This window comes from Equus quagga, chromosome 17 (assembly GCF_021613505.1).
Source record: "Equus quagga isolate Etosha38 chromosome 17, UCLA_HA_Equagga_1.0, whole genome shotgun sequence".
In the NCBI taxonomy this organism is placed as follows: Eukaryota; Metazoa; Chordata; class Mammalia; order Perissodactyla; family Equidae; genus Equus; species Equus quagga.
The window spans coordinates 7,261,735-7,286,438 of NC_060283.1; the positions used below are offsets into that span (position 1 = coordinate 7,261,735).

At 63.5% G+C, this 24,704-nt stretch overlaps 1 protein-coding gene across 4 annotated transcripts; it reads left to right on the top strand.

Annotated features, from left to right (window-relative positions):
- Positions 1 to 54: 54 nt before the first annotated feature.
- Positions 55 to 19,503, top strand: ATG2A (autophagy related 2A). 4 transcript variants are annotated; one of them, XM_046644275.1, is made up of 41 exons: positions 55 to 338; positions 2,483 to 2,645; positions 2,728 to 2,883; positions 3,036 to 3,138; positions 3,534 to 3,669; positions 3,815 to 3,913; positions 4,193 to 4,289; positions 4,377 to 4,541; positions 4,644 to 4,784; positions 5,287 to 5,524; positions 5,608 to 5,752; positions 5,849 to 5,941; positions 6,386 to 6,544; positions 6,646 to 6,889; positions 7,205 to 7,301; positions 7,425 to 7,584; positions 8,234 to 8,376; positions 8,476 to 8,615; positions 8,720 to 8,880; positions 9,324 to 9,474; positions 9,612 to 9,811; positions 9,917 to 9,997; positions 10,193 to 10,299; positions 10,386 to 10,478; positions 11,440 to 11,510; positions 11,665 to 11,741; positions 12,376 to 12,540; positions 12,691 to 12,817; positions 12,904 to 13,118; positions 13,687 to 13,895; positions 14,176 to 14,311; positions 15,803 to 16,018; positions 16,248 to 16,349; positions 16,446 to 16,530; positions 16,620 to 16,755; positions 16,855 to 16,927; positions 17,127 to 17,209; positions 17,476 to 17,597; positions 17,746 to 17,900; positions 18,653 to 18,805; positions 18,883 to 19,503. In XM_046644275.1, exons 1-41 carry the CDS (start codon positions 168 to 170, stop codon positions 19,117 to 19,119), a joined length of 5,805 nt encoding a protein of 1,934 aa, XP_046500231.1. In that variant the 5' UTR covers positions 55 to 167; the 3' UTR covers positions 19,120 to 19,503. The 4 variants fall into 4 exon arrangements, with proteins under 4 accessions (XP_046500231.1, XP_046500229.1, XP_046500230.1 ...); XM_046644273.1 differs by having other exon boundaries at positions 56 to 338; positions 12,376 to 12,546; XM_046644274.1 differs by having other exon boundaries at positions 56 to 338; positions 2,731 to 2,883; positions 12,376 to 12,546.
- The last annotated feature ends 5,201 nt before the right edge of the window (positions 19,504 to 24,704 follow it).

Below are 24,704 nucleotides of genomic sequence, written 5' to 3' on the forward strand. Positions count from 1 at the left end.
AATGGCCAATGGCAGTGAGCGTGGGGGGCGTGGCTGAGCCTCCGGGGGTGCGGCCTGGCGCTGAGAGAAGCGGCGGGGTGAGCCGGGGGCTCTAGTGAACAGCGCTGCCGGAAGGGGATCGCCGGCGGGCGGCGAGCGGAGGCGGCGCGGGCCCGGCGGTCTCCGAGATGTCACGATGGCTGTGGCCATGGTCGAACTGTGTGAAAGAGCGGGTCTGCCGCTACTTGCTGCACCACTACTTGGGTCACTTCTTCCAGGAGCACCTCAGCCTGGACCAGCTCAGCCTCGATCTGTACAAGGGCAGCGTTGCCCTGCGGGATATCCACCTGGAGATCTGGGTGAGGAGACAGGCCCGAGTCCGGGAAGGGGCGGGGGCGCAGCGATCTGAGGCTCCCGGAGAAAGGGTCAGGCCGGGGGAGCAGGCACCAGCGTGGAGAGGCCGTGGGAGTCTGGCCCTTTCCAGGCGTCGGAGAGACCCGGCTCATCGCCTCCAGAGCCAGAACCTGCGCGGGATGGGGTTCCTGCCTCCTCTTCACTGGAGCAGAAACAGGCTGGAGGGGGAGATGTCACTTGTCTGGAGAATGCCAGAATGAGCACATCGAGTTTGGGGCCTGAGTTGAGGAGCGTGGTGCCGAGGGGCTAAGGAGAGGGGGAGGCGGGAGTGGAGGAACTAGGGGGCTCCGGTGGGACCTGGCCAGGGCAGTGACAGAGTTGGGGCCGTGCAGCTGGTCAGGGAAGGCTGGTAGAGGCCCGGAGCCCTGCTGAGGGCACCTGTGGGAAAGGTGCCCTGACCTCCTGACCCCACCATGGTCCTGGGCCTGGTGGGTGGCATTAACCTCCTGATATGGATGTCAACAACTTCGTCAACACCCATGTTGATCAACACCTCGTGTGACTGCTGTCACTCCTTACTTCCTGCTTTAGGGAGAGTGGGATGGACCAAGCGGGTGTTTGGGGATGGGCTTGGGGGAGTCAGCAACCCCACCTGGAGGGAAGCCCCCAGGAAAAGTGGAGCGGTCTGGCCTCTGGCAGGCAGGAAGCCCAGGGAGATGCTGGGGAAGCAGAGAGGAGTGAGGTCTGGGTCAGAGGCCTGAGGCTGGGGGCGGTGACTCATGGCTCAGCTGACCTGGGAAGTTGCAAAGGAGCCACCAATTAGAGGCGCCAGCCCAGAGCTAGCACTGGGTCAACCCTCCATGCCAGGGCAGCAGGAGTGCGCATGGGGCAGGGGTCTCTGGCTGAGACAGGGTGCCTGGCTTCAGGGTAATCGGGGCAGAAGAGCTGGGCTTTAGGGGCCAGCCAGGCCTTCCTGAGCAAATGTAGGGTAGGGGGAGACCCCCTGAGCCCAGAGTTGGGGGCACCTCCCGGTAGCCTCTTGCCTGTGAATCCCAGTGGAGGAGGCCTTTTCTGACCTCTGACTTCAGCCCCTTAATCTGGCCTGAAAGAAATGACCTAGACCTCTAGGCCACCTCTTTCTACTTCCGATGCCAGAAAAGAGTCCCACCCACCCCACCCAGCCCCAGTGCTGGCGATTGAATTGGCTCCTAGCGAGGCTGCTTTCAGGGCTGGCCTCCGTGGAGGAGTTGGGCCCTGGTGGAGTGCAGGTGCTTTTCCAATAGCCAGCCCCTCCTCCCAGCTGCTCGGCCTGCAGCCCCTACCTTGAAGACCCCAGAAGAAGCCGAGTGCCTGCGGAGCCTGGACTGCGATGGAGTAGAGAGGCCTGGGTCCCAGTCTCAGTCCCTACAGGACACTGGGTGACTAGACTAGTCGCTTCTCCTCTGTAGGCTTCAGTTTCCCCATCCGTGGATCTCTGGGGGAGGAATTTGGACTGGATCCCTATGGGCCTTCTAGTTCTGTCATGTATGTGTTTATTCACCAATCCAGCAAGTGGTTACTGAGGCCCTCTCTGGGTGGCACCACATGCGCTGTGGTCACACAGAGAAAGCAGGTAGGCTGCTGCCCTCAGGGAGCTCCCAGGCTGGTGTGGGTGCACTTACTCCCCTATTTGTACCTGGGGGCTCGACCTTGTGCCTCAGAGATGTTCAGCACACCAGTGTTTGGAGTTGGGATGGTCCCCTCAGCTCAGGTCAGCCCCCTGCCTGCCTATCCTGGACCCTCCCCTTGAACCCCGTGCTCACCCAGAGTGAACTTGGGGTGCTGCTGCTCTCTGCTGGGCCTTTGCACATGCTGTTCCCATGCCTGGAACACTCCGCCTTCCATCCCCTCTGCCTGGCTTCCCCCCTTCATCCTCCAGCTCTCCCGCCTTGGACTTGAAAGATTGGGCATGAGAAGATGATGCTGGGATAGGGTGGGCCAAGAGTAGGGATCAGCATGAGCAAAAGTAGGATCTCTGCAGTAGCATGTGGAGGGATGGGGAGAGCGAGGCGCTCTCCAAGGTGGAACAGCCAGACGAGGGGTGCGGCAGCCGGGGAGACAGCCAGATTTGGGGTTTCCCTGAGCCGGCTCTGTCCCCTGCTACTCTTAGTCTGTGAACGAGGTGCTGGAGTCCATGGAGTCGCCCCTGGAGCTGGTGGAAGGCTTCGTGGGCTCCATCGAGGTGGCCGTGCCCTGGGCCGCGCTGCTCACCGACCACTGCACCGTGCACGTGTCAGGCCTCCAGCTCACCCTGCAGCCCCGCCAGGGCCCAGGTGAGTGCAGGGCGAGGCTGGGCTGAGGGCAGAGCAGGTGGTGGGAGGGGGCCTGCCTGCTCTGAGACTCTCTTCCTACCAGCAGGGCCAGGGGCCGCCGACTCGCAGAGCTGGGCCTCATGCATGACCACAAGCCTGCAGCTGGCTCAGGAGTGCCTGCGGGACGGGCTGCCCGAGCCCTCTGAGCCACCACAGCCCCTGGAAGGGCTGGAGATGTTCGCCCAGACCATCGAGACTGGTAAACGGGCCCTTCTCCACCACCCTGCCCCTCTGAGGTCCACGGGACAGAGGGGGCCCAGACGGCAGTGAGGCCACCCCCCTGCCCCAGCAGGGGAACTCTGCCTGTCCCTTGCTGCTCCACGTGACCTGAGACCCCTCTCCACCCCTCAGTGCTGCGAAGGATCAAGGTGACCTTCCTGGACACTGTCGTGAGGGTGGAGCACTCTCCAGGTGACGGGGAGCATGGCGTGGCAGTGGAAGTCCACGTGCAGAGGTAGGGCAGGCCAGGCGGGGTGGGCTGGCATGAGGAAGAGGGGAGTGGGGGGCTGCAGAATGACTCTGTCCTGCCCCACCCCCAGCCTGGTCTTGGGAAGGGCACGTCTGAGTGGGCCTGGGCGGTGGCCGAAGCAGGGGGAGGCAGGCTGTGCTGTGAGCCTGGAGCAGTGTTCAGGGGCCAAGGCTGGGGCCCCAAGGATCAGATTCCATGCCGTGGGTCTGAGGAGCAGTGCTGAGCCCCCAAGCTGGCCATGGAGGTCCAGGATGGCCTGGCTAGGATGGGACAGCTCTGCAGGCCAGACTCTCTGACCCCAGACCCCTAGAACAGAATACTTTGCGGGGGGGGCTCCAGGCTCGGGGTACCTGGGCAAGGGCTGACCCTGCACTCCCCAGACTGGAGTACTGTGACGAGGCAGTGCGGGACCCAAGCCAGGCGCCCCCAGTGGACGTGCACCAGCCTCCCGCCTTCCTGCACAAGCTGCTGCAGCTGGCGGGGGTTCGCCTGCACTTCGAGGAGCTCCCCACACAGGTGGGCCAACTCTGAACCCACAGTCTCTTTCTCCTTCTAATCTCTGTCCTCTCTGGCCCTTGACCCCTCTGCCCCCCCATCCCTTCTGACTGTCTCTGACCTCATCTTCTCCACCCCTTCCCTCCTGTATCCTCTCATCTCCCAGGAAGAACCCCCAGAGCCCCCCTTACAGATCGGCAGCTGCTCAGGGTACATGGAGCTGACGGTGAAATTGAAACAAAATGAGGCCTTCCCAGGCCCCAAGGTGGGTCCCGAGGCCCCTGGAGAGGAGGGAGTGGGCCCCATCTCAGACTCCTCCTCAGCGATTCTGACCTTCCCTGGGACAAAGTGGGGTCGTTGAATGGGGAAAATTACTGCCTCCTTGGCAACTGGAGAAAATGAGGCTGAGAGAAGTCAAGTTGGGGCCAGGGTCACACAGCTAGTTGGTGACAGAGCTTAGGCTGGTAACTGGCATCCTGTCCGCTCAGGATGAGGGCCGGTGGGTGGTGGGTTTAGGCTCCATGGCTGCCCCATCTGCCCCCAGCTGGAGGTGGCCGGACAGCTGGGCTCCCTGCACCTGCTCCTCACCCCACGGCAGCTCCAGCAGCTTCAGGAACTGCTTGACGCCGTGAGCCTTGCCGGTAAGGCCTCTGGGAGGTCCCGGGGGTAGGATGGCTGGGGAGGGCCCGGCCCGGCTGGCTTCACACAAAGAAGTGTCCTCTCTGTAGACCCCGAGTGCCTGATTGACAAGCTCAACAGGAGCCGGCCGCTCGGGGCTGAAGACTTGTGGCTGATTGAGCAGGACCTGAACCAACAGCTGCAGGCGGGGGCTGTGGCCGAGCCCGTCAGCCCAGACCCCCTTGTCAATCCTGTTGTCAGCCTGGACAGCACTGGTGGGTGTGGGGCCAGAGCTGGCCGTTGGCAGGGTGGCTAGTGTGGGTGCAGGAGTTGGAGTCGAGCCCGGCTGGCCCTGACGCCCCTCCTCTGGCCGCCAGACCTCTTCTTCTCCATGGCGGGCCTCACGAGCAGCGTGGCCTCGGCCGTCTCTGAGCTCTCCCTCTCCGATGTCGACCTGGGCTCCTCTGTGCACAGCGACTCGGCCCCCCGTCGGCTGTCTGCCCAGGGCCACCCAACTGGTGAGTGCTCTGGGGCAGGAAGAGCTGGAAGAGGACCCAGTACCGACGTGATGTCACATGCGCATGCCTGGAGGTCCACCGTTGGTGACTTGGTTCCCTGGGGATGCTCAGTAATGGACAGAGCCTAGGTTTCAGCGTCAGGGATCTTGGGCCAAGCTCTTCGACTCTCTGAGACTTAGTTTCCCCTTCCATTCAAGGGAGATGAGATCTGCCCCTGCCAGGCTGTATGTTGGCCGATGTTTGTTGAGAGCTTGTGTGTCAGGTGCTGGGCTGATGCTCTATTCCTTCTAGTCCCTTCCACTCCCTTGACAGGGTTGAATTGGGCCTGGTCTCAGCACCTGGCATAACGAGGCTCCATGTCACCCCTGCCTGGCCAAGCCCCCTGCCAGAGCCCCTGCCAGCTGGGTCAGGGCTTCTCCCAGCCTCCAGCCTGGTGTCTGTCACTCTACTTGGGATGCCCGTGAGCTCTGGGGAGCCTCTGGTGAAGCTTCTGTCCCCTCAGGCAAGACGGCCCCCACGCCCCTCCCAGACACCCTGCGCCCTGACTCGCTGCTAAAGATGACCTTGGGGGGTGTGACCATGACCTTGCTTCAGACGTCCGCCCCGTCTTCTGGACCACCTGACCTCACCAGCCACTTCTTTGCCGAATTTGATGCCACCAAGGATGGGCCCTTCGGTTCCCGTGACTTCCACCATCTCCGACCGCGCTTCCAGAGGGCCTGTCCCTGTAGCCATGTCCGGTACAAGCCCGTGGCAGAGGCCTGAGGAGGGACTGCCTGAGCTCCCCACGTCCGCCCTCTGATGCCCAGCTTCTTCGCTGCAGGCTAACGGGTGCTGCCGTGCAGCTGTCCTGGGAGCTGCGGACCGGCAGGGGCCGGCGGACCACCAGCACGGAGGTGCACTTTGGGCAGCTCGAGGTGCTGGAGTGTCTGTGGCCCAGGGACACTTCGGAGCCTGAGTACACAGAGGTGAGGGCCACGGAGCATCAGTGTGCACGCCAGGGCCTGGAGGTTCGGCTGGGCGTGGGGCTTGGCCTGACTTTCACCTCCTGCATCCCATCCCAGATCCTGAGCTTCCCCAGCAGCCTGGGCTCCCAGGCCTCAGCTCGGCCCTGCGCCCACCTGCGCCACACACAGACCCTACGCCGTGTGCCCAAGGTAACCCCCCCCTCTCCAGACCTAGGGGCCCTTGGCTGTTTCCCGTGGTGTGTTGACCCCCTCCCACCAGCCTTCCCCGGTGTCTCCCCACTCCCGCCCTCCACCCGCTTACCCTGTGCTCCAACCAGAGCACAGCCCGGGGCCCTTGAATATGTCTGCGTCATTCTCAGCCTGGTTGCCCCTCTTCTGGCTCATCATGGCAATCCCCTGCTGGCCTCCAGGGCTGGGAGTGGCGAGTATTGGGTAGCCTTTATTAAACCAGCATGGTTTTCTGCCTTGGGCAGGGTGGTGAGGGTCTCCCATCCCCTCCTGGGTCCCCTGCCCGAGCTTTTCTCCTTACCACCCAGGAGGGCTCTGTGTTCTGTTTTTGCTCAAAGGGGCCCCTTCCCATCCTGCCCTCACCCACCCCACAGCCTTCGCTGACCTGAACACCCTCGCCCTCAGAGCCGACCCCGGCGCCCAGCTGCCTGCCATTGCCACTCAGAACTGACCCTGGACCTGGCTGACTTCCAGGCGGATGTGGAGCTGGGGGCCCTGGACCGGCTCACTGCCCTGCTGCGCCTGGCCACCACACCCCCTCCCAAGCCGCCTGCCGGCCTGCTGGTGAGATGCCCAGCAGGGGCGGGGAGTGGGGCACGGACCCTCTGCCTGAGACCACAGTGGTGGGGGCCCTCATGGCACCTCTGACCCCCCACCTCCTGCAGACGGAGCCCCCCGCAGCTGCCGAGCAGCAGACAGTGATGCAGCTCTCGGCACCCCGGGCCACACTGCGGCTGCGATTCCCCATTGCCGACCTGCGGCCTGAGCGGGACCCGTGGGCAGGCCGGGCTGTGCGGGCTGAGCAGCTGCGGCTGGAGCTGAGCGAGCCCCAGTTCCGATCAGAGCTGAGCAGTGGGCCTGGTCCCCCGGCCCCCACCCGCCTGGAACTTACCTGCTCTGACCTACATGGTGAGAGCCCCAGGGGGATGACACCAGGTGCAGGGGGCTTGGGGCTACAGAAGGGGCTGGGGCATAGCGGGGCAGACCCTGGCCAAGGCCTCACCAGCTCTGTGGGGCATCAGTATTGCCTGGCAGCGAGCAGAGTGGACCTTTATCCCTGGGCTGCTGCACACCATGGGCATGAGGGAGGACACAGGTCTGTAAACAGTAAAGGACAGTCACTGCGGTGGGGGTCCACGCCCCCGCTGACCCCACCTGGCATTGGGGAAGAAATAATCATGAGAGGCAGCAGTGATAACCCCCCACCCCGCCCATCCTCTCCAGGCACCTATGAAGATGGGGAGAAGCCCCCTGTCCCCTGCCTGCGGGTCTCCAGAGCCCTGGATCCCAAGAGCCCTGGACGCAAGTACTTCCTGCCCCAGTAAGTGGGGTCTCTGGAAGGGGCAAGCAGGATAGGAGGGCTTTGCCACTGAGGGTGGTGGGAGGCCATTCGGGACCAGGGGCTGGGGGCTTGCATGCCAGTGACAGGCCTGTGCCCCGGCAGGGTAGTGGTGACCCTGAACCCCCAGGTCAGCAGCGCACAGTGGGAGGTGGCCCCGGAGAAGGGAGAGGAGCTGGAGCTGTCGGCCGAGAGTCCATGTGAGCTGCGGGAGCCCGAGCCCTCGCCCTTCTCCTCCAAGAGGACGATGTACGAGACAGAGGAGGTGAGGCCCAAGGCCTCTCAGAGGTGGCTGTGGGCCAGGGAGCAGGCCTCCCTGGGGCACCAGGTGATGTGACTTGGCACCAGTGAGAATTTCATCTCTTCCATCATCTTGGGTCACTGGGAGTCGCAAGCACTCCAGCCTGTGGGGCCGGGAGAGAGAGCACTGCTGAGGCCAGGCCCTGGTGGCTGTGGATCTCCATCAGGAAGACCAGGAACCTGTCCCCTCAGCTGTTTATCAGCCATGTACACTTGGGCCTCAGGATCCTCTTCTCTGAAGCTGATGAGGGTTGAGTGAGAGGCAGTTAAGGGCCTGGCCTCTGTCCAAACGGCCTGGGTTCAAATCCACACTCTCCCACTCAGTGGCTGTGTCATCCTGGGGAGTCGCCCACCCTCTTGGAGAGTTACCTACAGATGAGTCTCCTCATCTCATAGGCCTGTTGTGGATAAAAGGGTTTCCCATACCTGAGGCCCTCAGAGCAGGGTTGGCACATGGTCGATGCTTTGCACGAGAGGGCTGTCAGACAGCCCCGCAGAGAAGGGCTTGTGTGTATGAATGAGTGAATGAGAATGAGTGAATGGTGGGAAGTCAGGATGCAGGCCTGGGTGATTCCCAGCCATCTCTCAGATGCGTTTCCCCGCCCCCCATCCAGATGGTGATTCCTGGAGACTCTGAGGAGATGAGAGCCTTCCAGAGCCGGGCCCTGGCGCTGTCGCGCTGCAGCCTGGAAGTGGTCCTGCCGAGTGCCCACGTCTTCCTGCCCAGCAAGGAGGTCTACGAGAGCCTGTACAACAGGTGGCGACGCGGGCAGGGTGGGGGCTGGCAAGGGGTGGGCCGGGGTGGGCCAGGCTGGGCCTCCCTCACCACCGCCGTCCATCTGTCCACCTATCTCAGGATCAACAACGACCTGCTCATGTGGGAGCCCGCTGACCTGGTTCCTGCCCCCGAGCCTGCTGCTCACCCTTCGGGCTACCCGGGCCCCTCAGGCTTCTGGCACGACAACTTCAAGATGTGCAAGTCAGCCTTCAAGCTGGGTAGGATGGGCATCCTGGTGGGGGCCCGGGGCCCCCGGAGCTGGGCAGGGCTGGGGTAGCCCTCCCAGGTGTCCTTCCCACTCGGCTCCTTGATCTCACCCCAGACTCAGACTCCGATGACGAGGATGCCCACTTCTTCTCGGTGGGGGCATCAGGCGCCCCCCAGCCTCCTGCCTCCGAGTCCCCGAGCCCTCACTCCCAGAGCACCTTCTCTACCCTGGTGACGGTGCTGACGGGTCGGATCACAGCCCTCTGTGAGACCAAGGTGAGGGCAGCCCAGGGAGAGGTGAGCCCCTGACTCCAGAGCCCCCACTGGCAGGAGAGCAAGACCGGGGGAACAGCTCCAAATTGGGAATGTGGGAAATAGGCCTCAGTGGGGGTGAGTGTAGTCTGTCCAGCCAGCTGCACTCACCCCCCACCCACTGGCCCACCCGTCCCGATACGCCCCATCATCCAGTTACTAGCACCTGCTGTGTGAGGCACCATGCTAGGGGTCCACATTGGCACCATTGGCTGCTAGGAGGCAGGCAGAGCTGGGATGACTCTTCTGGCAAAAGCAGCAAGTGCTGCCCTGGGCCTCTGGCAGAGTCTGGGTAGAGGCTGGAGCTGACCCTCATGAGTCAGGGCTCCAGGAGGCCCCCTCATCCCTGAGGGTGGGGCAGCGGCGGGGTGCAGCTGGTGGGGCCAAGCCACGTGCTGTGTCTGCAGGACGAGGGCGGGCAGCGGCTGGAGGCCGTGCACGGGGAGCTGGTGCTGGATGTGGAGCAAGGCACCATCTTTAGCGTCACTCAGTACCGCGGCCAGCCAGGACTCGGCTACTTCTGCCTCGAAGCCGAAAAGGCAACACTCTACCATCGAGGTGTGAGGGCTGGAGGCCAGTCGCCTTGGGGTCTCTAGGGTCCATGGTCAGGGGTGGGGGCTTGCAGGAGGGCTGTGGGCCCTGGGTGGAGTGGGCGATCAGCCGGCTTGGCAGGGGCTCACCAGATGCCTCCCCAGCGGCCGTGGATGACTACGAGCTGCCCAGTCACCTAGAGCTGCCCAGCTTCGCTCCTCCAGCCCAGCTGGCCCCAACCATCTACCCATCGGAGGAAGGGGTGACTGAGCGAGGAGCTTTGGGCCCCAAGGGCCAGGGCCGCGTCCCCCACATGCTGTCCACTGCTGTGCGCATCCACCTGGACCCCCACAAGAACATCAAGGTACAGCCACACCTGCTCTGGCCCACCCACTTGGCTGGGGCAGCTGCCTCCCTGGTGCATGGCAGGCTGGGCTCCCACTGCACTGACTGTGTCCCCCCCCCCCAGGAGTTCCTGGTGACACTGCGGCTGCACAGAGCCACCCTGCGCCACTACATGGCCCTGCCAGAGCAGAGCTGGCACTCCCAGGTGAGGGAGGGTGCCATGGTGGGCAGGTCTCTTGGCTGGGAGGAGGCGGGTGTGAGGGGCATGGCCTGGGCTGAAGCTGGCTTTCCTGGGCAAGGGCTGTGGTAGGCAACTGATGGGCAGCATATAGGGAGCTGGCTGGTTAGAGGAGGAAGGAAGCTCCCATCCTCACCGCCCCTTCCGCCCTGGCCCCTAAAGCTGCTGGAGTTCTTGGATGTGCTGGATGACCCAGTGCTGGGCTACCTGCCCCCGACGGTCATCACCGTCCTGCACACACACCTCTTCTCCTGCGCCGTGGACTACAGGTACCCAGGCTGGGCGGGCCGGGGCCGGGGCCGGGGCCGGGCTCTTATGCGTAAGGAGCCTGCCCCAACTCCAATGTGACCCCCAGGCCCCTCTACCTCCCTGTGCGTGTCCTCCTCACCGCCGAGACCTTCACTCTCTCCAGCAACATCATCATGGACACCTCCACCTTCCTGCTCAGGTATGCGGGCTGCTCCCCCACTCCCCCACCCCCCTACGTCCAGCGGGACTGCAGCTGCCACTCCCCCATGCTCCTGCCTGCCTGCTGTGTGTCCTCTGAGCTTTTCTGTTCATTCAGGTTAATGATCCCTCCTTTAGGAACTCCTGGAGGGTGGTTGGACCTCAAATCAGAGCCTTAAAAAAAGCATTTGTGGGCTCTGACCTGATCATTTCCCACTGGTGGTTGTCCTGAGGATGTGAGCATAAGAGAGGTGGAATGCGCGCCTCTGCGCTGTAACTTCAAACAGCCAAAACTTCCAAACAATCTAAATGCCCTTAAATTACAACCTGGCTCGGTAAACATGGCCCACCCAACCATTAGTTATGAAGCATAACTGAAAAATACGGGGAAATGCTTTAGTACAATAATTACTGAAGAAGGCAGGATGGAAAACTACGTATGTTTTAAAAAACAGATTTATGAGGGGGTATTTATATACATCTATGTGGCTTCATAGAAAAGACTGGAAGGAAAAGTATGGTACTTTTTGCAGAATTTGGGTGCGGGCTTATGAGGGATTCTCCTCTTCTTTTTCATTGCTGTATTCTAAAATGTCTTCAAGGAGCTTGCGTTATGTTGCCATTAAAATAAGGACTTAGTTTAAAAGAATAGGGAATGTTGTTGGGGGAAAACAGGACACTTCCGTCCCGGGGCTGCTGTGAGGCCTCAGTCAGGCGGAGGAGCCGGAGCACGTGGTGAATGAACGAGAAAGTGCTGCCGGCCCCGGCGAGCACCTGCTGTCTGGGCCTGTGGCGCAGGAGACCCGGCCTGGTCTCCCGTAGTACAGACAAGAACGCCCGGGCCAGAGAGGGCCCAGCACTAGTTTCTTGTGGGCTTGGGAGCCCCCCCCACCCCCGCTGGCTCCCGTGGAGCTGCCGCCTGCAGCGGCTCCTGGGCCCTTCTCAGCCCTGTCCCCCACCAGGTTCATCCTCGATGACTCGGCCTTGTACCTGTCCGACAAGTGTGAGGTGGAGACCCTGGACCTGCGGCGAGGTGGGCAGGGCCCGGGCGGGGCTCCCTCCCCATGAGATGTGCTCACCCGGCGGTTGGCTGGGTTCTCAGCACCCACACACGTGTGCACGCCCAGTGGGGGCACCGGGGCCGGGAGTGGGGAGGCAGTGGGAACTTCTCCCACCTTCTGCTGCAGATTACGTCTGTGTCTTGGACGTTGACCTCCTGGAGCTCATGATCAAAACCTGGAAGGGGAGCACCGAGGGCAAACTGGTGAGTGTGGCGGTCACCCAGGGTCCCCCAGCCAGAGCAGGCAACACGTTCCAGGGAGCCTTCAGGACATCACCCTTTCCCCACGCACCATCTCTCCTCTTCTACTCGCTGGGCCTGGGCTCAGGTCATGGTCACTGCCTGCCTGTCCCATGCTGGGCTGTGGTTGTTGGCCCCCTGGAAAGGACCAGGTCCACCATGTGTGTCCCCCACTGTGAGCCCCGCCACCAGAGGGCAGCTGCGGTCAGCGCAAAAGCAGGGCCTCACGAGTCGGACAGCCTTTGTGGGTCCCCAAATTCCTCACTTGTAAGTGGAGATAATAGGCTGAGGTCAGGGAGAAAGCAGCCTGGGGAGCTGGCCCAGCCTTCGGGTGGGGTAGGGGTGCTCTGGGGCCAGCGGCACACAATCAGGCACCCAGGTCGGACTGGGCGAAGCCCTTTGTGCAAGGAGCGCACTCCTGCTTCTTCCAGCGGCCCTGGGCAAAGCCCCTTTCACCCTCTGCACTCAGTATGCCCATCCATTCAGTGGGGTTGTTGGGCAGGCTGACACACCCAGGGGAGGCCCAGCGGGGCCTATCTATGTGTGGTGGGCATAGAGCCTGGGCTGATGGCGTCCCCACCCCACCCCGCCCCCACAGAGCCAGCCACTGTTCGAGCTGCGCTGCTCCAACAACGTGGTGCACGTGCACAGCTGTGCCGATTCCTGCGCCCTGCTGGTCAACCTGCTCCAGTACGTAATGAGTGAGGGCGACCTGCACCCCCCACCCCGGCCCCCCAGCCCCACGGAGATCGCCGGCCAGAAGGTACAGGTGAGGCCTGGCCACACAGGCTACCAGAGCTCTGCCAGGCCCCCTCCCCTGCCACATCCCCCAGGGGCCTGGAGATGAGGGAGCCCTGGGCCCCACCCCCCCCTTCCTGTCACTCATTCACCGCTCCTCCCCTGCCTGGCCCAGCTCTCCGAGAGCCCTGCCTCCCTGCCCTCATGCCCCCCAGTGGAGACGGCCCTCATCAACCAGCGGGACCTGGCCGACGCCCTCCTGGACACCGAGCGCAGCCTGCGGGAGCTGGCCCAGCCTTCAGGTGGGGTGGGGGGTGCTTTGGGGCCTGCAGACACAATCAGGCACCCACGTCAGCCACCCCCTCCGAACGGCCTTTCTCTCCCGCAGGTGGCCCCCTCCCTCAGGCCTCGCCTGTGTCGGTGTACCTATTCCCAGGTGAACGGAGTGGGGCCCAGCCCCCCTCACCCCCTGTTAGGGCTCCCGCTGGCAGCTTGGGGTCCCGCCCAGAGGCCAAGGAAGGTGAAAAGGAAGCGGAGGACGATGGAGACACTCTGGACAGTGACGAGTTCTGCATCCTTGACGCTCCTGGCCTGGGCATCCCCGTGCGTGGTGGGCAGGCGGCGCGGGCCAGGAAGGGGTGGGAGAGGGTAGCGCGGTTTCATGCCCCTCTAGGGCTCCTGCTGTGAGAGGCAGGAAGTGGTCACTGTCATTGGGGAGGTGGGGCTGGGAGGGTCACCTGGGGAGGCTGCCCTGACTCCGGGCTTGGAAGGAGCGAGTGGATTTCCCGAGGAAGAGAGAAGGCACGGCATCTGGGGCAGGGGGGCGGGCCATCAGGTGGATGAGGAGCAGCGTGGTTAGTGGGAGGGTGAGGAGAGCCAGGGGCTGCAGGGGCGCTGACCTCCTGGGCCCACGTGCCAGTGGGAATCTCCAAACTCACTGTCACATATGAGCAAGACCTTAGTCCCGGGGAGAAAGGGCCAGCAGAGCGAGGGGCACTCAGGCTCCCCCTGGACAGGGCCCTCAGACATATTCCCTGGGCACTGTGGCCCGCGAGAGTCATCTTTCATCAGAAACAGGGAGGGAGGCATGAGGATGGAGGAGAAATGGGGGGCGGCCTAGACTAGGAGAGGTGTCTATGCCACCTGGATTCACATGGCCTCCTCCCCGCAGCCCCGAGATGGGGAGCCCGTGGTGACGCAGCTGCATCCCGGCCCCATCGTCGTGCAGGATGGGCACTTCTCACGGCCACTGGGCAGCACGGACCTGCTGCGGGCGCCCGCCCACTTCCCGGTGCCCAGCAGCCGCGTGGTGCTGCGTGAGGTCTCGCTCGTCTGGCACCTCTATGGGGGCCGAGACTTTGGCCCCCACCCCGGCCACAGGTGAGGAGGAGCAGGTACAGGTGGCCACTGTGGCATGGTGGCCCACTCACCCAGGAAATGGGGTCTGGACTGGGGTCCGGCTCTGACCTTCAGGCGCTGGTAACCTTGAGCCAGATGCTTGCCTCCTCGCTGGCCTCAGTTCCTCCTCGCTTGCCCTGCCCACCTGCCAGGGCTGAGGCCAGAGAGGGTCCCTGGCCTCAGGCTGAAGGACCTGCTTGAAGGGAGGGGGCAAAGGAAGGGGCTTCCCCTGAGTCCATTTGTCCCCTGTCCCTCTTCCCAGAGCCAGAGTCAGCCTCACGGCCCCCAGGGGCTCCCCTTCCCGCTCTTCTGGCCCCAACCGGCCGCAGAACTCCTGGCGGACGCAGGGGGGCAGTGGGAGACAGCACCATGTCCTTATGGAGATCCAGCTCAGCAAGGTGAGCTGGGGACTTGGGCTGCAGAAGGCCAGCCAGGGCGGGGGACAGGGGCCTCTTGTCCCTGCCGTTCAGCCAGTGCTTCACTCCACGGGAGCTCGCTGTGGCCCCTGGTTGTACACCAGCTCCTGTGTTTATGGAGTGGCCGCTATGCTGCATCCCGGGTGCTGTTCTAGATGCTGGATACGGTGACGGGCAAAGCCCTGGCCTCCTGTCACTGGCACCGTAGTGGAGGGAGTAGGATAGACCGAGTCTGTCAAATGTGATGAGTGCTCGGGAAAGTGAGCAGGGAGGGGCAGGAGGGTCCTCGTGGAAACGTGCTCTTTGCACGAGGACCTGAGGAAGTGAGCCGGGAAGGGCTTCTCAGGAGGAGGACACAGCGAAGGCTGGGAGCTGGGAGCGTCCCTGCCGTGTTCCGGAAGCAGCGAGGAGGCCAGCGAGCCTGGAGCTGAGCAGGGAGGAGAACAACAGGAGACGAGGCCAGAGATCCTGCCGGGACGGGCCGACAAGGGCCCTGCAGGCCACGGATGGTTTTGGTTTTTACTCAAATGAGATGTAGTCAGCACGCAACAGTGGCCATGCAGGGCGGTGGCAGCAGAGCGGGCAAGAATGGTCAGATTCTGGAGAGATCATGATGGTGGGAGCACAGGTTGGGCTACTGGAGTGGACGTGCATGAGAGAGAGAGAGAGCGGGTCAGGCTGACCTGAGATCGGGCACGTGCAGGTACCGCTTGCTGTGGGCGAGCCTGCGCAGCCCCACCCCCCGAGCTCACAAGAGCTGTTGTTGCTGAGAACTCTGGGATGTACTTTGGAGCACTGGCTGGGGCTCTCGGAGCACTGAGGGGCCAGCGAGCCGGTGCCGGGGGAGAGGCAAGGGCCTGAAGCTGAGGAAGGCCCTGCCCCGTTCAAGGGGCCGGAGAGAGGCCAGCGCACTGGCATAGCAGGAGCAAGGGCAGAGGGCAAGGCCTTGCGGGGCCATGGTGAGGAGTTTGCAGGCTCGAGATGGGCAGGCACATCCTTTACAAAGATCCCCCTGGTGTGCGGAGAAGGGGCTGGAGGGAACAAGCAGGGTAGCCATCCAGGGGAGAGGTGACAGCAGCCCCAAGACCAGGTGGCAGCTGCGGAGTGACAGTATTGCACACAGATTGGAGAGATGCTTTGAGGAAGCAAAACCAACAGGCATGGTTGATGGAGAGGCGGGAGGGCGAAGCCTGGACCGAGGTTTGTGTTTAGGATGACGGGGGGACAGGTGCCGCTTAGGTGATGGGAAGGCTATGGGAGTGGGGGAAGTGGTCCGTTGTGGTTCATGTGTTTGAAATGTTCAAAAAGTTTGAAATGACTGTGAGATGGCCATGTGGAGGTGTCCTGGTGGCAGCCACTGGGGCTGAGATGGGGCTGGGGGCAGGAAGGGTGGCTGGAGAGGGGGGCCTGGGGCAATCCCCTCCTCCGTGTCTGGCCCTGCCTGCCTGGCTCAGGCCTCTGTCCGCCCCTCAGGTAAGCTTCCAGCATGAGGTGTACCCAGCGGAGCCAGCCACAGGCCCCACAGGCCCCGCAGCCCCTGGCCAGGAACTGGAGGAGCGGCCACTGTCCCGCCAGGTGTTCATCGTGCAGGAGCTCGAGGTCCGCGACCGGCTGGCCTCCTCCCAGATCAACAAGTTCCTATACCTACACACGAGCGAGCGGATGCCGCGGCGCGCCCACTCCAACATGGTATGGGCCACCCTGCCGTCCGCCCTGGGCTGGGCATGGGACCCTGGAGCCACGTGTGCATGCACACACGTGTATGTACACAAACACACCCAGGTTGTCTGGGAGGCTGGCGGGGCTTGGAGGGGCTCAGCTGAGGGAACAGCACGTGCAGGTGCAGGACTGGCTGGGCGAGCGGTGGGGCGCGGGCCCGAGGCCCAGCAGACACCCGGAGCTTGCCCTCTGCCCCCAGCTCACCATCAAAGCGCTGCACGTGGCCCCCACGACCAACCTGGGTGGGCCTGAGTGCTGCCTCCGAGTCTCGCTGATGCCCCTGCGGCTCAACGTGGACCAGGTGAGTGGGCTGGGCTGGGGCAGAGCCCCAGGGGAACGCCGCTGCCTCTGAGCCCCTGAGTCTGAGCCGCTCCTCCCTGCGCTCCTCCCCGCGCAGGACGCCCTGCTCTTTCTCAAGGACTTCTTCACCAGCCTGGTGGCCGGCATCAACCCCATGGTCCCGGCGGACGCCTCTGCTGAGGGTGAGAGGCTGGGCCGGGGAGGAGAGGGTCCACACCTCCTGCCTCCTGGCCATGCCTGGGCCCATGCCTGGTCTCTGCCCCCCACCCAGCTCACCCTGAGACCCGAGTCCAGCCCAGCAGCCCCCAGGAAGGGCAGCCCGAGGGCGTAGAGACGACTGGCTCCCCGGAGGCCGTGGGCGGTGGACACGGCTCCTCCTCTGCTGAGCAGCAGCCCATCTACTTCAGGTAGGGCCACGGGCGGGGGGCCGGGGGCTGGGGGCCCTGGGCCAGGCTGCAGCGGGGAGGTCAGTGACCCAAGGACCCCTTTCCCCACGCCCCACCCAGGGAGTTCCGCTTCACATCCGAGGTGCCCATCTGGCTGGATTACCACGGCAAGCACGTCACCATGGACCAGGTGGTAAGTGGGGCCGTCGGGTGGGGTGGCCACATGGGCCAGACGCTCTCTGGGGTCCCCCATTCTGTGGCCTGGTCTTTGGGGGCCGAGGGGCCAGGGCTTGCATCCAGGCACCTCTGGCTGCTGAGCGGCCTCCAGGGCTCCTGTGGGCCGGGCAGGCCCTGTGCCCCATGTGTGAACCTGAGCCCCTGCCCCACCCCAGGGCACCTTTGCTGGCCTCCTCATCGGCCTGGCCCAGCTCAACTGCTCCGAGCTGAAGCTAAAGCGGCTGTGTTGTCGGCACGGGTGAGCCCTCCACACGCTCCAGCACCCCAGCCTCTCTCCAGGGTCCCCATCTTCCCTTCGCTCTGTTCCTGACAGGCTGTGTGGCCTTGGCCAAAACATCACCCCTCTGGGGCCCATTTCTCCTCTGTAAAATGGGCAGTCATCCCTCCACTCAGGGCTGGGTGGGGTCATGGGAGGTCTTGGGGTGCCTCAGGTCCTCCTGGCCCCATGACCCCTCAGTGGGTGGCTCTACCCCACTCCACCGTCCTCTCCTCTCCCCTTGCCAGGCTCTTGGGCGTGGACAAGGTGCTGGGCTATGCTCTCAATGAGTGGCTGCAGGACATCCGCAAGAACCAGCTGCCTGGTCTGCTGGGCGGCGTGGGCCCCATGCACTCAGTTGTCCAGCTCTGTGAGTGTCTGGCTTTGGGGGCTCTTGAAACTGCCTATACCTTGGGGCAGCCTAGAAACCACCATTGGGAATAGGTGGAGGAGGTCCTAAAGCCAGGTAAATGGGGGCAGTGCAGCCTTGGGCATCTCTGACAACCCCATCCCCCCAGTCCAAGGGTTCCGGGACCTGCTGTGGCTGCCCATCGAGCAGTACAGGAAGGATGGGCGCCTCATGCGGGGGCTGCAGCGGGGGGCGGCCTCCTTCGGCTCGTCCACGGCCTCCGCTGCCCTGGAACTCAGCAACCGCCTGGTGCAGGCTATCCAGGTTAGTGGCCCGGCGTCCAGAGGTGCAGGGCAGGGAGGGTCTGCTCCACGGCACCCTGTTCCATCCCCAAAGCTCTCCTGAGGGGGGCAGTTATGGGGGACAGTCACGGAGAGGAGAGGCCAAATGACTGGCCTGGTGCCTTCTGGGACCTGCAAGCACAGCCCTGTGGGGACCCGGCAGGGTCTCTAGAGAGGAGGCTGGAGGGATAAGAGGCACCTGAGGCCCCTCACCCAGGGCACTAAGCTGGGGTGTGGCGCAGCCGGGTGAGGAGGCTGGGTGCAAAGGAGTGAGGTTGAGTGCGAGACATGGGGGCAGAGAACAGAGCAGCCGGCAGACAGAAGGCAGGTCGGCCTCGGTGAGGGGCTCACTGATAATCCGTGGGGTGAGCGTGGGGGACCCCAGGTCTCTGCTGGGGCTGCCCCCAGAGCTGGCAGGGCGGGGAGGGGCAGGACTGCGGAGGCCGTGCACTCAGGGAAGCCGCATTTGTGACACCCCACAGACTGGGCGGGGGGGACACAGACATGGTGGTCAGCAGGAGGAGGGTTTGGGTCCAGAGGACATTAGCAGAGTCCCCTCAGGAGGCATGCCGTCCACGTGAAGGCCCCTGACCCCAGGAGCACCACCATAGGGGGGACAGGGATGGGGGCTTCCCGGGCTGGCCGGGGGTCCAGCATGGTCCTTGGAGGCTGGCTCAGGGCTTAGGGGCTGCCCGGGCCAGCTCTCCTCATCTGGTGCCCTCTGTGTCCCCCCAGGCCACAGCCGAGACGGTGTATGACATCCTGTCCCCGGCAGTGCCCGTCTCCCGCTCCCTGCAGGACAAGCGCTCTGGGCGAAGGCTGCGAAGGGGCCAGCAGCCGGCGGACCTGCGGGAGGGCGTGGCCAAGGCCTATGACACGGTTCGAGAGGTGAGGCCTGCCCTGCTCCCAGTTGTCCCACACCGCCCCCCGACCCAGACCCCTGCACTGACCTCCAACCCCTACAGGGCATCCTGGACACAGCTCAGACCATCTGTGATGTGGCATCTCGGGGACACGAGCAGAAGGGGCTGACGGGCGCTGTGGGGGGCGTGATCCGCCAGCTGCCGCCCACGGTGGTGAAGCCGTTCATCCTAGCCACCGAGGCCACGTCCAGCCTGCTCGGGGGGATGCGCAACCAGATCCTGCCCGACGCACACAGAGACCACGCTCTCAAGTGGCGCTCCGACGAGGCCCAGGACTGAACGCCAGGCACCCGGGACTCAAGGGTGCTGCCCCGCCCACGGAGCCGGGCAGGCTGGGCCCTCAGGGGAAGGACCAGGAAGGACCCTGCCCGGCCCGCTGCTGCCAATCGCTGTGAGAATGGGGCCTCCCTGCCTGGGGCCTTGGGCCTGTCTGCACTTTTCCTCTGGGGAGAAAGGACACTGCCCCCGACCTGGGCCCACACTGCTGCCCCGTCCCAGGACGGAGGCTTCAGACCCTCGGACACAACCCCGCTCAGCCAGTGTCTTTCTGTGCCTGGGGGGTGGTCGGGGGACAGACACCGTGTGGTTCAATGTATTATTTTTAAGCTCCTTGAGCGTGTGGCTCAGTGTCTGCATGAAGTGGAATAAACTGTGCCACCGCCAGTCCCCTGGTCCTGCGTACCTGCCCCGCCCTGGCCTCCATCTCCGTACCCACCACCTCCCATGTCACCACCTGGGGTCACCATCCCCTCCCTGCCCGCCCAGCAGGTTAACCCCAGCCCCCCCACCTCTGACCCCGCAGCCAGCCGCCCACCCCAGCACTCCTTCCCTCGGCCGCCCTGCCTCTCGGTGCTGGGCTCCTCCTCGCCACTCCCAGGGTGCCGCTGTCCTGGCCCCACTTCTGACGTAAGGGAGCTGAGTGAGTCAGGAGAGGAATGGCCCTGGGAGTCCGCCTCGCCCAGACCGCATTTCTTGGCTCTCTCCCTGCAGGAGCCCAGGGTCCAGCCTCACCTGGGGTGGGGTGTGAGGGCACAGCTAGGGGGACGCTGGACCGGAGCAAAGGGCTGGGCTCTGGGGTGCCCCAGGGAGGCCCAGACGCTGCCTGTGTGACCGGAGGCTACACCCTTGGTCTCTGAGCCCCAGGCCCTCCTCTCATCCCTCTGTGCTGGCCCCAAGAGGCTGCTCCTGCCATCCCCAGCCGGCTTTCCAGGTGATGGGGGTCTCCACCCTGGGGTCCGGGCACTGTGGCCGGAAGGGGTCCTGGGGCGTGAGCTCAGGAGTGTTCGTGGGATGGGAAATGCCCATTGTCTGCCCCCCCAACCTTGTTTCTTGAGGACAAGCAAGAAGGGGCTGCTCCCATCATGCCCCACCCCCCAGGAGCGCTGCACTGAGGCGGGTGGGGAAACAGAGGCTCGGGTTAAGAGACAGATGTGGAGAACCCTCACCTTGCTGGGTCATCTGCAGACCCCTCAGGGCTTAGCAAAGGTCCCCCAGCTCCCCTTTCTGTCCTGGTGTCCCCTCTGAGGGAGACCTGGGCATTAATGAGCCGGTCACAAGTTGGTCCCGGTGGACCCCAGGGTCCTCGCTGCCCACGGTCACTTGGGGTGGAGGGAGAGCAAGGGAGGGGTGGGGCCCGAAGGGTCTGCACCACGGGGAGAGGCGAGGGGGCCTGGCCACTCCTTCCTGGATGGCGCCCCGCCCGCCTGGGCACAGTCCAGAGACTCCATCATGCCCTTTGAACCCCACCGCAATGGGTACTGACAGGCGGCGGGACAATCATTAACCGCCACCAGGGGCTGGGCCAACGGCTCAAAAGGCGCTGGGTCCAGGGTGTCCCCACTTCCTCCTTGTGCCCTGAGGGCCAGCCAGGCGCCCAGGTAAGAGTCGGCCCGGGGTCAGGCCCCTGCAGCCCTGGGCTCCGGAGCCCAGCCCACCTTCTGCAGGGTCCCCAGCCTCCGAGGAAGAAAGGACGGGACCCAGACCACCGCTGGGTGACCCGGGCAAGTCCCTCCCAGCCCTGGGCCTCAATTTCCACCTGTGAGATGAAGGGGCCAGGCCTCCTGATTGGGTGGCGGCATTGCCGTTGCCGCTGCCTCCGCCAGGCCAGCGCTCAGTCTGGCCTGGGCGCCTTCAGGACGGGCTGCTGGGCTTTGGGGGCGGGGGTGTCACCAGCTATGGTTCTTCATTCACAGGCCTGTCCTCCCATGAGAGGACTCCTGCCGGGGGACCCCAGCCCTCCTTGACTGCGTCCCAAGAGGGAGGGTACCATTTCAGGGAGGCTGCCAGGCAGGATGGACCTAAAGGCCCTGCTCTGTGACCTTGGGCAGCCTCCTTTGCCTCTCTGGGCCGGTTTCCACTGCTGGGAAAAAGGAGCATGGCCCAAGTCCACTCTAAAAGCTCAGATTTCCAGCTCCCCTTCCTCTTTAGAAGCTTTGGGGTCTCCGAAATGTCCCCCAGGCTGCAGCAGGACTGGCATTGGAGCCTGTCACTGAAGCCTCTGGGGGCAGAGTCTGCCGGGGGGATGAGAACACACTTTGTGGGAGAGGGTCTGCTCCCCGGGGGCCTGGGCCAGCTCAGGGACCCCAGCCAGCAGCTCCTTCCTCTCCCCGCAGCAGAGACAGACCCAAAGGTTGGAGGGTGGCTTCCCACCAGTCTAGGCCAGAGTGCAAGACGGCCTCACAAGCCCGGATTTGCACATGAGGGACCAGCAGCCGCTCAGAGAGGTTCAGCCACCTGCTCAAGGTCGCCCAGCTCCCAGGCGCCTGCTGGCTCTCAAGCCGCCAAGGTGCTGAGTGTCCTTCCAGACGGATGGTTGCTGACAGCATCTTTTCAGTTCCCTGTTCTCCCCCCACCACATCTGCTCTTCTCTGCTCCTATTTGCTGTTCCTGTCCAGTTCCCTGCTGCCCCCCTCATGTTTCTCTTTGGGCCTCTGCCTCACTCTCCCACTGTCCCTGTCTCCCCTCCACCCCCCACCCTGGTCTCATCTCCAGCTTCTCACACGTGGCCCACACTCAGGAACCTGGGAACTCGGAGGTCCCTGGAGACCAAGAGACGCCCAGCCATCGCTCGCTGTCCCTCTGCCCTGTGGCTGCGGCAGGAAGGGTGGGCAAAGGTCAGAGGGTGAGGCCACAGCCGCCGGACCTGGAACTGGGGCCCGGCTCTGGTTGGGAAAGAAATGAGGAAACAAGGAACTGGGGGACTGAGGGTGTGGGGGTGTCAGAGGGGCAAAGGCTGCCCAGAGGCTGTAAACGGGAGCCACTCCCGGCTTTACGAGCGGAGCTGGGGTTGAGACTGGACTTCGCCCAGAGGAGTGCTGGCTTCAGACTCCGGTGTGAGCCCCGGATGATAAGGAGCTTCAATAAAATGAGGACGCAGGGGGCCCAGGTGGGTGGGCAAGGGGTCCTCCCTGGACCTCTCCCAAGGGGAGATGCCAGGCGGGCAGGGCCCAGGCCTCCAGTGGGCTCCCACCCCCTGTAACAGCAACTCCATGTGGAAGTGCCCACTGGTTCCAGTGGGGCTGCTGTTATCTGGGGCGGGGGCCAGGGTCTACGCAGGAGGAGAGGCCGCCGCCGCCCAGCAGACCGGCAGGGGCCTCTGAGGCCGTGCTCGCAGGCCCAGGGTGGCGCAGGGTGGCGAGGTGTCAGCAGGCTGCAGAGACCGAGTGCACAGGGCTCTGACCTATGAATTGACAGCCAGTGCTCTTGTCTCCCTCTGGCTGCCAATTCCATAGGTCACAGGTATGTTCGCCTCAATGCCAGCCACCAGGACCTGCGGGGAAGGGGCGGGGCCGGGGGGCAATGAAGTGGGCAATGAAGACTTGCTACCCCAGTGCAGCACCCAAGGCCTGCCCCCCTGCTGTCTCATTCCCCTCTTGGGAGCCTGAACTGCTTTAGGTCCCCACATATACTGACTGTGCCATAGCATGCCTCTGTGCTTTGCCCATTCTGTTCCCTCTGCCTGGAACACCCTTCCCAGCTTTTTTGCCAGTCTCGCTTCCTAACCGTTCCAAGCTCTGCCCAAGCATTTGCTACCTCCAGGAGGCCTTCTTGAAACCCACTTGAAGCTAAGTGCCCACCCGGGCACCCCCACCACCCTGTGCTTCGCCTGAGCACTGTACGCACGCAATGTTTCCGTCCTCCCCGCCACCTGTGGGCCCCAGTCTGTGCTGGAGCACCCCCTCCCCGGGACAGGACCCTGAGTCTGCCCCCTCCTCTGCCCCATCTCTCTCCTCCTTCCTGCCAGTCTCGTCTGCCTGCAGCACAGCCGCGACCCCCAGGCTCCCTGTGCAGTTGTGGCTGCCGTTGGGGCAGGCAGCCGAGTGGACCGGCCCCCACCCCTGCCCCAGCTTCCCACGACAGCCTCACTCCCGCCTGGTTTTTATGCAAAGGGGTTCCGGGGAAATTTTCATATGAATAAAAGTGTTCAGGGGCTGGCGCAGTGGCGCAGCGGTTAAGTGCCCCATTCTGCTTTGGCGGCCCGGGGTTTGCCAGTTCGGATCCCGGGTGCGGACATGGCACCACTTGGCAAGCCACGCTGTGGCAGGCGTCCCACATATAAAGCAGAGGAAGATGGGTGGAACTGATTCTTGAGCCCTTTCTGCGTGCTGGGCACTCGCATACCTCATTCACCTAGAATCATCTTGGCAACCTGGCAAGGCAACTGTGGCGAACCTGTTTGGGAGATGAGGACACAGGCTCAGAGAGGGTGAGCATCTTGCTAAAGTCACAAAGCAGGTCGGACCTTGCAGCTGACAAGGTCCAGACTACTGCTTGGGTCCCTGCGACACTGTCACTCGCCCCTTCCCACATGTGGCTTTGCTCACACTGCCCTGTCAGCTCTGGATCCCTGGGCATCCCTTCCTGTGCTGAGGCCCACCTCAGACGCCCCTGCCATGACTCCGCAGGGTCTGTTCCCCCTCCTCCATGGCAGTGGACCACTCCCACCGCCCCTTATCTCAATCCCTGCAGGGCTGAGAGCTCTGGGCGCTTATCTTATCCTCCTGCTGGTCCCAGCCTCCTTGAGGGCAAAGTCCACGACTCATTCACCCTCCGGGGGAAGTGATCCCCCCAGTTCCTCCTCCACCTGCCTGCAGAGTCAGACGGCTCTCAGAGCCCGTGTCCCCACTCATGGGCAAGGCAGACCCAGCTCCCCCGACCCACTCCTTGAGAGCCGTAACCTCTGGCCTTTTCCTGGTGGCCCCTGGGCCTTTGCACATCTTGCCTCATCTGGATCCGGCTCTTACTCCCTCTCGAGATCTCCAGGACGCCTGCCTGCCCCCCCACATACACACACACTGGGGTTGCCTTCACCCCCCGCCCCCCACTCAAGGGCTCCCATGATGCTCTGTGGCCTCTCTCAGAGCCCCCATCACACCCCATCACCATTACCTGGCCATTCCTCCGAGCCTGGAACCCCTGGGAGCAGGGGCCATTGACTTTTTGTTTCCTGTAGCCTCAGAGGCTGGCACAGAGGAGGTGCTTAATAAATGCATGCTGGACCTCCACTGAAGAGAATCAATTTGTACTCTTTTCAGGTTCTCTTTTGACATAAATTTCTAGACATTTTGCCACAGGACTATCAACGTGCTTGAATTACAGAGTCTGGCTCAGGCCTGGCTGGGGTGTTGAATAATTTGCGGGAATGTCCCCTATTTCCTCTCATTTGGAGAGAGGGGCACGGACCACAGTAGGGGGCCTTTCCATCTCACATTCCAGAATATGTTCTTTAGGCAACAGAGTCCTGGAAAGTCTAAGTAGGAGGGTACCCAGATGACACTGAAGGGGGCGGGCTTGGAGACGGACAGTGGGAGAGAGTCCCATGAGGGGCCAGAGTTTATGTGAAATATGGCAAAGTTGTTGAGAAG

Excerpts from the sequence above, each read along its gene's own strand:
- ATG2A (XM_046644273.1), top strand. The coding sequence starts at position 168 with ATGTCACGATGGCTGTGGCCATGGTCGAACTGTGTGAAAGAGCGGGTC. Across the intron at positions 3,670-3,814 it reads TCGAGGAGCTCCCCACACAG|GAAGAACCCCCAGAGCCCCC; the intron begins GTGGGCCAACTC and ends CTCATCTCCCAG. Across the intron at positions 11,742-12,375 it reads GGAGCACCGAGGGCAAACTG|AGCCAGCCACTGTTCGAGCT; the intron begins GTGAGTGTGGCG and ends CCGCCCCCACAG.